This window comes from Micromys minutus (genome assembly GCF_963924665.1).
Source record: "Micromys minutus genome assembly, chromosome: 2".
NCBI classification, from domain to species: Eukaryota; Metazoa; Chordata; class Mammalia; order Rodentia; family Muridae; genus Micromys; species Micromys minutus.
In genome coordinates, this window is record NC_137971.1 from 61,726,949 (window position 1) to 61,742,209 (window position 15,261).

Below are 15,261 nucleotides of genomic sequence, written 5' to 3' on the forward strand. Positions count from 1 at the left end.
CCAGGACGAGAGCCACTCCCACCTCCGACGCCTGTGGCTGTCCCTGTTCCTGCTTACAATCCACCAGCAAAACCGAGGCAGGGCTTTGCGCACTATGTCAGGTTGAGAATTCGAACCTCTAGTACTATAGAGCTGTCAGACTGCAACTCCAGAAGACAACGCCCAGCGCAGTTTCAGGCGTTCCGATTGGTCCGCCGATCCCATCTATCAGGACTTAGTAACCAATCACAAGGAACGAGAGGAGGGCGCGTCTCCCGCGGACCAAGGGTTGCAGCAGCGTGGCAAATCCTAAACAAACGACCTTTGGGACTGACTCTGTGAACGGAGAAGCGACAAGCCAGTCGCGGTTTGCGAGGCGTCGACCGGAGGCGGGTGGAAGAATTCCCCGCACCTCAGGCTGTAGGAGACTCGGGTTTCGGCTACTCCTGCCTGCAAGCCCTCAGTAAAGCGCAGCCTGTGTTCTTCAGGCTACGCCCCACGCCTCCTCTTTGGCTTCTCCAGACACGTGGTCGGGTGGTCCCGCCTCCGGGTGGCCTGAGAGGCGGTACGCGAAGCCGCATGGACAGCCTGGCGCCGGGCCGATGGAGACGACGGAAGGCGGAGGAGCTGCCAGCCGCTGGGGACGCGGTAAGCTCCAGGCAGGGCGTGGGCAGAGGGAGGCGGCGCTCTAGCTGGTGCGCGGGCGACTGAGGCTTGGCCCTTCCGCATGGCGGGCCGGCTGGGCGGCGGAAGCCTGCTCCCGAGGCGGGACCGGAGGCGGGGCCAGGCAGTGGATAATCCCGCCTCTCTTGTTGCGCTTGCGCATTGATGAGGATCCCTGTTCTCCCTGGACTAAGCTGTAGTGTCATTGAGTATTATGGAATTTATGGATCACAGCTTGTGCCACAAGTTCAATCTGGTCACCCATCCTCATACACTGAAAGAGCCAGGTTAAAAGAGGAAAGTAGAATAAGATTTAATGCGGCTAGTCAGGAGAGGGACAAAGAAATTGAGGGGATCGCTCCAAGTCTGACTTAGGAGTCCTAAAGTGAGACTAAAAGTTGAAACAGAGCCAAGAATATCTAAGCAGTCCGTGTCAAAACTGTGGTCTGGCCAACACTGGCCCAGCATTGTCAAGGCTTCAGTGTCAACCTGTGAACAGGTTAGAGCTGTGTGAAATCTGACCGTGAGACAAGTTCCCCCTTCTGGGAAGATTTCTTTCTTCCAGGGTGAGAGTCCTGGAGAAATTACCATTTCTTTCGGGTCCTTGTTTGAATAGTCTGAGGGTCGAGTAAGGGACAGGTCTCTGTAGAATATCTCCATTTCTGCCAAGCCTATAAATGGAGTATGATGAAAGTTCAGGTGCTCAGTCTATCGTAGGCATCCAAGTTCCTGCCCCAAATCTTGAGAGAGGGCAAGGGGAAGTTACACATTTCTTGAAGGAGAGTTGGAAGTCTTTGAGTAAACTAAGCCGTCTTTGCCATGTGCTGCCCAGGAGCTGAGCCAGCAATGCATTTGACATTGCAACAACCTCTAGAATTCTCACGCAAAACCTGAGTTACAAAAAATATCACAAACAAAACAAAAGAACCTTCAATTGTTGTAGGATATTTGATCACACTCAAACCCCCCAGATGGTGTTATTTACTGGAAGAACATCCCTAGCACATGCCTTTAATCCAAGAGCTTTCAGTTTGAATATTGTAAACAGGATTAAATAGTCAGCCATGGTCAAGAGGCAGAGCAAGCAACCAGTTGACCGGAAATGAACATAGAAATATTAAAACATCATAGAGAGTAAGAGGAAGTTAGGAAGATGGACAGAGAGATACAGAGGAAGTAGAAGAGAAGGACCTGAAGCTTAAGGGGGAGGCGGTGGTTGATGAAGGTGTGGAAGAAAGGGCGTGGATTGTGGGACATGGACTGAGGAGGAAGGTCAATTGGGCGTTTTCTCGGCCTCTCTGAACAAAGAGACTTTTTGTGCCAGCATCTGGCACCCATGTCTTCATTGGTAAAATCTAACGATTTCCTTACTTAAACTATTAACTTCAAACAACACTCAGTGCTTTAAGTAAGTTTATGGTTTTGTACTGAGACTTGGTCATAGAACCAGTTTAGAGTAGGCAGTCACTTAGCTGAACGTTGTTGCTTTTTTCTCCTTGCACACTGACCAGTTCCTACTTGGTTTTAACCTTAACTTATTACCTCTTAGTAGTTTATTCAGACAGTCCTCTATAGTTGAGGCTGGCCTCAATTCTGTTACTTAGCCCAGAATGACCTTTCCTGAACCTGCTGCTGCCTCCTCCCAGAGCTGGGACCACAGCTATGTAGCACTTAATTTTCCTTGCTGCTACAAGGCTGTAGACATAAAGTATGCTGATGTGTCTTTCCAGTCAGCACAACAATGTTACTTTTACTCTAGGTTTTCTGCTTTGAGACAGGACCTTTCTGTGTATCCCACAGTGGCCTGGAACTTCCTTTGTAGTCCAGGCTGGTTTTGAACTCTCAATGTTTCTATGTTAGTCTCCCCAGTGCTACAATTACAGACAGCCACCATTCCACCAGCAGCAATTTTGAGATTTTTCTTTTGTTTCATTTTGTTTCTACCATAAGAATGACCAGGGTAGGCGAGACTCAGTGGTTAAGCAGGTACTTGGTATGCAAAAGGCCCTGGGTTCATTTCCCAGCAGCACACAAAAGAGAAAAGGTGGGACTGGGGAGATTAGCCAGTGAAATTCCATCTTTTTAAAATAATTATTTATTTAATGTATAGGAGTACACTGTAGCTGTAGTACACTGTAGCTGTCTTCAGCGTAATCAGATCCCATTACAGATGGTTGTGAGCCAGGTTGTGTGTGGTTGCCAGGAATTAAACTCTTAACCACTGAGCCATCCCTCCAGCCTGCCAATGAGATTCTTGTGGTGCAAGTGTGAGGACCCGAGTTCAAGCCTCAGAGGTCAAATGAAATGAAAAGCCACAAATTACAAATGACCCCCAGTGAGGCAGGGGCAGGCAGATCCATGGGGCTAGTTGATCAGCCAGCCTAGTTTACTTAGTTAGCCATAGGCCAATGAGAGACTTTGTCTCAAAAAACAAGATGGATGGTGCCTGAATGATACCCAGAGTAGTCCCCTGGCTGCCTTTGATCTAATAATCCAGAGTGACATTGATCAAGCAGCTACTTATGAAAAGACTGTCCTTTCCTTCACTCACCCTAGTGCCCACACGCAAATGCATTTGTTTAGTTCCCATATTGCTGAGAATAGTTTGCAGCTTCTGCCCACAGACCCATAGCTCTCTGCACTGTGTATCTCTGCACTTTGTGTACAGCTGTGCTGGCTAGTGTTGTATCTACTTAACACAAGCTAAAGTCATTTGAAAGGAGGGAGTCTCAGTTGAGAAAATGCCTTCATAAGACTAGGCTGTAGGGCATTTTCCTAGTGATTGATAGAGAAGGGTGCTATTCCTGTGCTAGTGGTCCTGGATTTCAGAAGAAAGTAAACTGAGCAAGCCATAGGGAGCAAGTCAGTAAGCAGTACCCTTTTCCTTTATGGCCTCTGTGTTGGCTCCTGCCTTGTTTGAATTCCTGTCCTTACTTTCTTTGATGATGAACTGTGATGTAGACATGCAAGCTGAATAAATCCATTCCTTCCCAACTTACTTTGGTCATGCGTGGCATTTTATCATAGTAATGGTAACTGTAACTAACAGTAGCCACCAGCAGAACTGAGAAAACACTTTGGCCAGAATCAGCATTTGGCAAGTGGTTCTTAGACAGAGCCAGTTAGATACCAACTTCCCATAGTGCTCAGAATCCTGGCAGTGACAACAGAAGTTTCTAGCACTGAGAATAACTACCGTAGTAACAAGTGTGACAAATGGATATCCACAATGTCTCTCTGTTCCCTTTGGTACCTGCTGTATTCCATGCACTGCTGTGGGCATTGGTGATGTGACAGCCTTGGTTAGGTGCATCCTAGGTTTGGTTAGGTTAGATTAGGTTTTCTCTACAGAAACCATGTGCCTTTTTGTTGTATTGAGTAGACATCACAACCAAGGCAACTTGTAAAAGAATGCATTTAATTGGGGGCTTGCTTACAACTTTAAAGGGTAAGTCCATGACTGTCATAGGGAGCATGGCAGGAGGCAGGCATGTCACTGGAGCAATAGCTGAGAGCATACATGATGAGATGACAGCCACCAGAGAGAGAGAGAGAGAGAGAGAGAGAGAGAGAGAGAGAGAGAGAGAGAGAGAGAGAGAGAGAGAGAGAGAGAGAGAGAGAGAGAGAGAGAGAGACAGACAGACAGACAGCTGGAGAAAAAGCTCAGTGGTTAAGAGCACTGACTGCTCTTCCAGAGGTCAATTCACAGCAACCACATCCATCTGTAATGGGATCTGATGTCCTCTTCTGGTGTGTCTGAAGACAGTGACAGTGTACCCACATAATAAATAAATCTTAAAAAAAAAAAAAAAAAAAGAAGAAGAAGAAAACGGCATGGGCTTTTGAAACCTCAAAGCCTGCCCCTAATGACATACCTCCTCCAAAGGCCACACCTTCTTATCCTTCCCAAACAGTTCCACCAACTCATTCAACTATATGAGCTTATGGGGCTATTCTCATTTAAACCACCACACTCAGTCACAGGAATTAAACTGGACTGACTCTTCACCCATGTCCAAGTCTGTTGAGGCAGAAAAGACAAATTTAGGAGAGAGACACCATATGGGGAGGAAGGAAAAACAGTTTTACTTGGTCCAGAGACGTGCAGGGCTTCCACGGGGAGGAAATGGAGCAGTAGGGTAGAAAGGCTCTAGGGGTGTCTCCTCTTTCTCTGGACTGAAGTTTGCTAAGAAGTGGTGTTGCAAAGGCCATGTCAAGTTCTGTGTGTGTGACTCTGAAAGATTTAACAGTTCGCAGCAGACCATTTGGGGTTAAGCGCAGAGGGAGAGTTCCAGCAGCTTGGCAGAGCGTTCTGTTAAAGACAACTCCCTTGAAGCGCTGCTTTGTGACAGACAGTACTACACGGGTTTATGAGTCACATTGCTTGCCCACAGCATATGAATGTGCTTGCTACCCAGTTTTTTATTCCTGACTCCTCTCAAAACAGCTCAGTTCCGGACAAGACAATGACCTACAATCTCTGTGCTGCTTTTATTTTACTGTCCGAGACTAGCTCAGGCAAACAACAGGGGTCCCCCAGAGCCAGAGGGAGGTTTGAAAGAAAAGAGACATATTAGTTAAAGTTGCAGCATGACTTTGGCCAGACTTGAGGCCTAAGCCTCAGGGCTGAAGCGAAGCTTGGTTTAATCCGTCCTCTTTTTAAATCACTTTAATTACATGCCAAAAGGTAACATGAGTTCTGAGACTGGGATCAAACGAGATAACTGAGATAACAACCTAAGATCAGGTAAACGTCTTACTGGAGGTCAGGTGGAAAGGTCAGAGACAAAAATGGATATTGCTGTGCCTAGATTCTGAAATCTGCCCTGCCCTGAGCTGTTTTCCTAAGGATATCATCTGGAGCTTCAAATACAAATGTACTTCCCTATGCCACATTCTTAAAAGCCCTGCCCCAAACTTCAGATGTAGATATGCTTGATACTAGCCCTTACAGGGAGTAGCACAGAAGCCAGATTCCTGCCTTGGCCCGTCCCAAGATGTCCTGGGATAATATTAATACTACTCTGCCATCAACTGTCCGGAGGTGTCAAAAATGCTGTCCACATTTTACCTACCCTGGTCCTAATCCAACCGGACCCTGTTTAACTGTCTGGATGAAAAGAGACCTGCTGCTGAAGGTGCCAGTTCATAGACTTTGTTTAAGCAACTATACTTTAAAGAGGTTTCCAAACCAATAGACCATAGATTTACTCACAAAGTTCCATCATAGTTGAATTCTTCTTTTAGTCCATATTTTCTCCTGGAATGTTGAGGGTCAGGGATTGTTTTTGCCTGTGTGGTGATTGGACCCTCACATCCTTGCATGGGTGATTATATACTTGGTACTCTAATACTGAGCAGAAACATTCTATATCTATCATTTATTTTAATATTTCTTCCTGATTTTTTTTGTCAGTGTTAGGAAATCAAACACAAGGTCTTGTACATGTTAGAACTCTACCCTGAGTTGCATCTCTAGATTACTTTGAAAACTTTTAGAGGATAGTTGCTGGTGATAATTATTTTTAACTCTCATTTGCCAAAGTATTTTACTCTGTGTGTGTGTGTGCGTGTGTGTGTGTGCGTGTGCGTGTGTGTGTGCGCGCTAGCCATAATTCTAGGGACTATATATAGGGCCTCATATATGATAGACAAAAGTTCTATCGCTAAGCTACATCACCAGCTTTCTTTCTGAGACAGAGTCTTACTACTTTACCAAGACTGACCTTTAATGTTTGGTAGCCAAAGCAGGCTTTGAACTTGTGATGTTCCTGTATTAGCCTCCTAAGTAGCTAGGAGTACAGGCCCATATCACCAGGCATAGCTAGGTGTCTCAAATTTGATAGCATTCCTAACATTGACAAGCTAGCATGACCTTAGAGGTCCGTGAATCTCAATAATTCTAAGCATGATGACATGAAGAAAATGGTGGCAGAGATAACTAGTGAGAACATGGCTTCCAGATACTGATAGAAAAATGTAAAAGTATCCAGAGACAAAAGAAACACCGTGTACTGAGACACAGATGTAGGGACGGTGACTTCACACTGGAAATGGTCCTGCAGAATAGTAGAGTTTCATCAATGACAGAAAAAAAAAACTCTAGAATTCTTTACCCAATGAAGGTTATCTTTTGTGTTCCGTTTCTGAACTTTATTGCTTTTTTTTAAGCTCACCTTTTCTTTGAAAGTGGCTAATTTGCCACTAGTTGCATCTAGTGCATTTTTCACCTTAGGAATTATAACATTTGATTTGGATCACGTACACACATATAATTTTATGTCTAACATTTTGAGCAAATGCAGCTATAGGAACTCTCTTGAGTGTTCTCTATCGATAGAGAGAAAGGGGCTGAGGATGAGATGTAGGCTTTAAAGGCACACCCCATGTCTTACTGACAGGCCATGTCTCCTATTAGCTCACGAGGCTGTGATTCCATTAATGAGGTGTATACCCTCACTGCCCATCTCTTGGAACATGGTCTAAGAACATAGAGTTAGGAGAATTCCTAGTTCTTGTGAGAAAACACTAAGAAAACATGATAAGAATCTCATGATTCTGTTTCTTCAAAATGTGGACTTATTCTTGGAATGTGTTTTTGGGCTCCTCCCAGGTATAGCAAATAGGAATGAGTTTACTTCAGATTACTCATTGTTGCTTGCTGCTGTTAATCCTTTTATGACTGTGGAAAAACATGTTTTTGCCACATGTAGATTGTCTTTGTGATTCTATACCACTGGAACTCATGAGAACTTGTGTTATTTTTAACCCTCAGAGTATAAATTGTCTGATGCTCTGGATAAAGTTGGCTATTACATGAGACTTTAGTCTGCTTCACTTAGGGATTCCATTCTTCCAGGTCCCATCCCTGCTACAGTGGTAAACACCGTCACTCCTGGGATCCCTTCTCAGAATGCTGCTGCATTGGGATCAAGCCTTCAGTTCATGAGACTCTGGGGGGGACACTTAATATCCAAACCATTACAAATCATTTTACCTAGTAATTTTTTATTAGTCATACATTGTCAATTAGAGATGTGGTGGTTTGAATAAAAATGGTCCCCCATAGGCTCATCTATCTTAACACCTAGAATGGATTAGAAGGATTAGGAGGTGTGGCCTTGCTGAAGAAAGTTTGTCACTGGGAGTGGGCTTTGAAATTTTAAAAGCCCATGCCAAACCTAGTGTCTCTTGCTATCTTAGCTGTGGATCAAGATATAGCCTTCAGGTACTGGACTAACCCTCTGAAACTGTAAGTAAGCCCCCAATTAATTTTTTTTTTTTTTTTTAAGAATAAGAGTTGTCTTGGTCATGGTGTCTCTTCACAGAGTATAACAGTGACTAGGACAAGAAGCATGGGTGACATCTACATTAGAAAAAGCTCACCCCAGCCTGATAGTGGCTCGTGGAAGCTGCATTTCTGGAACTCCCTGAACAGCAAGCAGGCAGTCCAGAGTCTCCTGTTCCCAGCAATTGTTTGCTGCTTATATAGACTCAGGAGGGGCCTTGTGTGCCTTGTAACTTTATAAGCTTCCCAAGTCTTATAAAAATTGAGCTTCCTGTTTTCTTAGGTTTCTAAAAAAGAACATCTCTCCAGGTGATATATTTCAATTCATAGGAAATTGTATACACAACGCAATTGTATTCAACAACCTCTAGTCTGAAGGACTTTTTAAAAGGTTGAGCTAGGCTGGAAAGAGATGGAGCACATTGGTTAGGAGCATTGGCTGCTCTTCTAGAAGAGTCCCAGCACCCATGTGTCAGTTCATAACTGTAACTTCAGTTCCAGAGTATCTATTGCTCTCTTCTGGTTTTAATGGCAGCCAGGGGTGAGCAAGTGGCACATAAACACTATGTGGGCAAAAACACCCATATATGTGAAATAAAATAAAATGAATAATATTTGAGGGCTCTTAGCCCTAGAGTTGCTTCTTCAGAATCCTTGAGCCATGGGTGTCCAGGTGGATGAAGAAGCCAATGTGTAGACTGAAGTGCGAAGATGAAAGATAAAGTGTAGGTCTGAGTCTGCTGTGTGTACCCATGGAGGCTGGAGGAGCAGATATTAGGGATGCTGGGGCCAGGGACTGTGCTGTGATTTTTGGGTTACATGCTGCTGTCTACAGCTTGTCATCAGTAAATCTGGAACTTCTGTCACCATCTGATCACCAAGACCATCAGTGAAACACTTGCCTTGTTCATGACTTGAGCAGCCCCTGCTCACGTTTGCTCTGAATCTGTAGCATTCTGACCGCCTCTGTTTCCAGGTGTGCTCAAAGGTAACGTAGATATAAGAAATCACCTCTTCTGCTAAAAGCACAAGAGGTTGGAGATTGCCGATTTTAAATGCCTTCTACCCTTTTTGACTGGGAATATTTCAAAGGTTGTCTTAGAAAGCAGTTCAGCTGCAGGTACTTCACAGCTAGCTTGTACCATGAAGCTCACTTGCTGCCCAGTCTGGCAGGTCAGCCTTCGTGACCTTTTACCCTTGCTGTAGTCTCCTCTCTGTGAATTCTTCTGTAGGCAAAGGTGGTGTGGAGAGCAGACTAACCTCTCCTTTCATCTACATTCCTAGGCTGGCCAGGCTCTTGGTCCAGAGATAACAGACTTAAGGATCTTGAGAGAACAGATAATTTCAGTTCCAACCTGGAATATTTTTAATGCAGGTTTACAGACTTTGATGTGAACGAATTGGAAGGCTTTAGTCTGCCACATTTACCAATTCTTACTATTATGAACTGGTTTTAAAAGTGTGTGGGGGAGTAGGTGGGTGAGAGGGTGGGAAATTTAATCCATTCATTCAATCTGTGGGTAACTTCAGGACCTACCTTTGCTAACACTTGGGAAATTATCCAATAAAGCCAGTAGTCCTTGTCAGCAAAACCACTTAAATGTATTGATGGCTTTAACACCATCCCAGAAACCCTAAGGGGTCTAACTTAAAAGTGCGAAGATGGAGAGCTGAATCTGCCCGTTTCACTCCGTAGGATGCAGATTTGATAGCTCATCTGCTGAGTGCCATCCCCAGCGGAAGCCTAATGAGCACTCGCTGATGAGGCAGAGCCCCTCCAACAAAACCCTTTGCTTTGCCCTTTGGTGGTTATTAAGATTTTCCTTCTCAGTCATTATAGCCCACTCACTCCTCAAGAAACAAGCTACTGAGCCATCACCCTGCTTTTTTTTCTCTTAGAAAGGATCTGCTGAGCTGAGTACCATGCCTGCTTGGTTTAGTTTTGTGTCGCCATGCTCCTCCTTGGTGCAAGAAACGGGCCAGTAGTTCATCTTTGGTTGTGACCTAAGTTAACACTTAACTGACCTAAGTACATGTTTTCCAGAATTCTCTATGGTTTCAGAATGTCAGCCTTTTCCGGCTGGGGTCAGATTTTATTATAGATGGGTAAAAAAGCAGAGGGGAACTAAGGACCCACAGGAAGACAGCTTTCCCCTGTTAGGGGACCTCCTGCATGGGCACTGTGTTCAGCAGCCAACCTGGAAGGAGTGTGGGTTGGCTTCTTTATCAGGTACTCAGCACCAAGAGAGGTATATAGTAGGTGTTCCCAGAACACAACTTGTCCGCATGCCTTGGGAGGGCACATGTGTTTGACAGAAAAGAAACCGAGGAGGCCTTGGTGGATGTGTCAAGTTGCTGATATTTTTCTAAACATCATCTATTTAGAAAAAAACTAGAATTCAGTTGTATCATAATGAAGTGCAGTATTTTATACAATCAATACACATTAGTGAAAAAAGAAAAAAAGCAGCCTGTGATTCCAGCAGTTGGGAAACCGAGGCAAAAGGATCACTATGAGTTCAAGGCTAGCCTGTATTACATAGTGTGTTCAGATCAGTCTGGGCCCTGTCTAAAAATCACAGACCAAACACAAGCAAAAGACCATCATTATAGGGTATGTGCTTTTCTATCTGGACTCTAAATTGCTTCTTAGAGCTCTCTTAGAGTTCTCAAGGTCATAATGTTGGATGAGCATGGAATATCTCTCTCTCTCTCTTTTTTTTTTCTTTCTTAAGGCTGTGGCCTTAATAAGCTGACTCTTCCACTTCCAGAAGCCATCACGTGTCCTCAGGTAGTGTTAGGGATGCATGAACCACTTCCTACCCCGTGCTAAAGCACTGACTGGCTGGACCTTCTCTAGCAATTCTGTGAATTCATGAGTACAGTGGACCTGTCATGTCCAGAAGACATGGTTTCACTCTGCTCTTCCGCTGACTCTCACCATCCTTCTGCCTTTTCCCACAGTGCCCCTTAGGCCTTGGTGAGAGGGTGTGTCCCAACCGTGGCCGAGCTTTGACCAGATGTGAGTCAACCAGAATCCACTGCACTAAGACATTTCTCTGCTGGAAGTTTGAGAGCACATGGATGTAGGGGCGTTAGGTAGAAGAATTTAGAGAGATTGTATGTTATGTCCTCATTTCTTTTTTTTTCCTTAACAGCCTATTTAAACCTTTTGCCCATAAAAAAATTACTTCACTAAAAAATATTTTTATTTTATATTCATGATTATTTTACCCGAATGTATGCTTGTGTACCATGTGCATGCCTGGTATCTGCTGAGGTCAGAAGAAGGCATTGGATCCCTTGAAACTGGAGTTAACGGGTAGTGTGAGCCTCTATGTAGGTAGGTGTTGGGAATCAAACCTGGTGTCTTAGTCTGAAGAGACACCATGACCAGGACAACACTCTATGTTTTTTTGTTTTTAAGGTGTTTTTTTGGTTTTTTTTTTTTTTTTTTTTTTTTTTTTTTTTTTTTTTTGAGACAGGGTTTCTCTGTGTAGCTCTGGCTGTCCTGCTACTTGCTTTGTAGACCAGGGTGGCCTCTGAACTCACAGAAATTCACCTGCCTCTGTTTCTGAGTGCTGAGATTAAAGGGATGCCCTACCACACCCTACCTCATGGCAACTCTTATAAGGGAAAGCATTCATTAGGGCTGGCTTAGAGTTTCAGAGATTTAGTTCACTATCATCATGGGGGCTAGCTTGGTGGCACGCAGGCCGAACAGCTACTAGGCCTGGCTTAGGCCCTTGAAACCTCAAAGCTCATCCCCAATGGACAGTGACACACCTTTTGCAACAAGGCCACACTTACACCAACAAGGCCACACTTACACCAACAAGGCCACACCTCCTAATAGTGGCATTCCCTGAGGATTCAGCATTCAAATATATGAGCTAGTGGGGGCCATTCTTATTTAAATCACCATACCCAGACACTCCTCTAGAAGAGTCTTTTGAATAATGCTAAAGTGCTCTTACTTGAAAAATGCTCAAGCGCTTCTGATTGAAAGTCAGTGTAGCCCAGGCTGGCCTTAAACTCAGGATCTTCCTCTTCAGCCTTCTGGTTGCTGGGGTTACCAATGCAGGCCACACATACCTAACTTTACTATTTATTCTTAGATGTAGGGCCTGGTCTATATTGGGTTGATTTCTGTGTGACAGGTACCCAATCCTCAGTCTGTCTTTTCACATTTGAGAGTGAATCCTCTTAGAACGCTTTTCTCCTAAAGACTGTCACCCCCATGGATTTTCTCAGCTTCAAGCATCATTTGACTGTAGTGGTTTTAATGTAATATGATAAACGTGAATATTTATTTCCCAGCTGTTGCATGTTTGCCCTTAGATCAGTCGTGTACTCTCTTAACAGGGATAGTTGTATGTTAAGGTTCTCTTAGGCCTTGCCATCTCCCCCATACAGTGTTTCCTTTTTAGGGCTCCATCAGTTGTATTTTTCAGTCCTCTCTCCAGCTAGTTTAAAAGCACAGGGGCAGCCTACATCTGTTGATTCAGACCTTCAGGCTTCACACAAGTCAGCCAAGGTCTTTGTGCTTCATTTTCCCCATTCCAAGACACAAGTGAACTCCTTACCCTCTTCAGAGGTGTGAAGATGAAATGAAGTCTCTTTTTCTTTAAATACTGGGGTGTTTATTAGGGTCTGCTTGCTGTCTGGAGATATGCATCATTGCTGTCCATAAGATCTTTAAAATTGGGGCTGGAGATGTACTCAATGGTAGTGTTCTATCCCTAACAGTGGGAAAATGATCTTTAATGTCATACTCCAAAGTGTCTTTGGCTTCTTGTGTGCCTGGTAAGCTCACAAAAGCCATGAAGCAAACCTGTCCTTCCCACAAAAGAGGGCTGAGATGTGCTGGAAGTTGTCTTGACTCCTCGGGCCCTTCATTTGTTTCTGATATCCTTTCAGCCCCAGGGTAGCAGTGGCAGGGTTGCAGGATCTCCCTCCAATGCTGCACAGCTATTGGGTCAGGCCACTAGGCTTGACTGTAGGTCAAGCTCTCAGTGTCTGCAGTGGCCCAGGTATTTGCCCAACAAACCAGGCCCCAAAGACCCAAATTTATAACAGCACTTTAATGAGTGCTCCAATGCTGCCCGTGGTGATGTCACCTCATTTTCCATGCAGCTAAAGGAAGAGTAATTTGGGCAAGCTCAGAGATGGCTGCCAGGCATGGGAATGGCCATCGAAAGAAAGGAGGGCCTCTCCTCAGTATATTCCCAGTCCCTTGGCAGCTGACGACAGAAGGCCTGTATCCTTTCTTTCTGTATTTTGGTGTTTTGAGTCAGCATTTCTTTTGTGTGGCTAAGGCTGGCCTCATATTTATGGTGATCCTCTTGTCTCTACCTATCCTCATTTTGAAAGAAATATGTATTTATCATCTTTAATTATGTGTGGGCATGTGTGACTACATGTGGGTATGTGCATGTGTGTTGGTGTCTGGGGAGATCAGAGGCTTTGGATCCCTCAGAGCTGCATTTGTGGGTGGTCTTCTCAAGAGCAGCAAGTGCTCTTAATTGCTGGGTCATCTCTCCAGACCCCTCTACACTCCTTTTATTAGAAGTGGAGGAGTAAAATGTTCCCTTACTCTTCTCCATTGCTTCCTCAAGGTAACCATGTATCCTAGCATTAGTTGGTCTGTTATCTTGGCCGTGGCTTACTGATGCTGTAGCTCACCATCTCTATGGCAAGCTGGAGTCGCCTGGGAAGTGCTGGAAGATCTTGCCTATTCAGTAGAGTGAATAATGCTCATGGATGAATGGGGCTGCAGTATTAAGATGTCACAATCTATTTGGCAAGAGCCCCTTATGTCCTTGTAAGGTAGAGGCCAAGAGCGAGAGTAAGAGGCCTAACCTCCAGCCCCTTTCTGCTTGACATTCATCCAGACTCAATGTGCTGCAGGAAGCAAACCTCTCAAGAGTGCAAGGTCATTTTCCAAATGAAAATGTCATCATGAAGGAGTCTTTGCTTGATGGAAACCATGCTTTTGCTCTAAATGGCGATCTGTGGGGCCTTATTAATCTCCAGCAGTCCCTGCTCCCTGTGCAGACTGATGGCTATCCAACTGCAGCCTAGAGAAACTTCTTTATTATAGCAGATAGAATGGAGTGAAGCTGGGGCAACCTTCAGCTACCTTTCCTGTACCAGGAGGTGAGCAGTGGTGTATGGTGCAGAGTGTGCACCAACTTCAGGATAAGGCTTTAGTAGAGCTTCTCAAAATACCTTCATAATGGATTAGACCAGGATTACTATTGTTTTTAATTATCAGTATTATTTTGGTGACACGTCACTGTGTAGCTCAGGTTAGTCTCAGACTTGCAATCTTCTTGCCTTTTCTTCCCAAGTGCTGGGATCACATGTGTGCACCCCCATGCCTGGAAAATTAGTTTATTTCTTTTATGTTCAGTTTTATATAAAATATGTTTTCTTGTGTACTTGGCATCTCTGCATTACTGATCTCTAATGACTCTTCCTGGTTTTCTAATTTTAATTTAAAAAAAAATTTTGAGACTGCCTTGCTTATGTAGACCAGGCTGGCCTTGAACTCACAGAAGTCCACCTGCCTCTGGCTCTGAGGTGCCAGGATTAGGTTTTCTGATTTATACTATGCACAGACCACTTAGGCTGAGTCACATTAACACATGCACTGGCTTCACGTGGGGCGGGGTTGGTATGCCATCTCCTTGCTCTGCTGATCGGAGACTGCAGTGCTTTCCTGTTGGAGAATTCAAAGGCCAGTTCTCAGTTTATATTGGCTCCACTCTTATAAGCAGGGGTTCTCAACAATGTTGTGACCCTTTAGTACAGTTCTTCATGTTATGGTGACCCCCAACCATACAATCATTTTCATTGCTATTTTATAACTGTAAATTGGCTACCATTAGGAGTCATAATGTAGATGTCTGACAAACAGGATGGTCTTTGTGACCTCTGTGAAAGGGGCCGTGACCCACTGATTGAGAGCCTCTGCTCTAGTTTAGAGTAGCAAGGTGGACTTTGGAAGGTGCCTTGGAATCCAGAGCCGTACCCATAGTGGAGCTGCTGTTTGGTCTCCTGGATCCTTAGTCGCTTGTGTATTTCCAGGAGTATCAGGGTCATTCATGTCCTGCCTGATTTCTGAAAGGGTTCATCTTGTCAGCAAAGAGGCTATGCCTTTGAATCTCATTTCTGGCAAATTGCTAAGTCCTAACCCCCTCCTCCCTCTGGACTCTTCATTCATTAAGGTCATTTGGGTCCATCACTTTCAATAAAGGAAGCATCCACATCAACAAAGAGGTGACCTCCTTCCTCCTCAGGGAGGGCAGACATTCTGAAGCCTGCCC

At 44.6% G+C, this 15,261-nt stretch overlaps 1 protein-coding gene across 1 annotated transcript in view; it reads left to right on the forward strand.

The window, feature by feature from the left end:
• The first annotated feature begins 356 nt into the window (after positions 1-356).
• Positions 357-15,261, forward strand: part of LOC308417451 (uncharacterized protein C10orf143 homolog) — a 35,428-nt gene continuing 20,523 nt past the window's right edge. Inside the window, exon 1 of the mRNA XM_080912772.1 lies at positions 357-627. Within this exon, the coding sequence (XP_080768898.1) occupies positions 559-627 (69 nt within the window). The 5' untranslated portion in view covers positions 357-558. The remainder of the gene's footprint in view (positions 628-15,261) is intronic.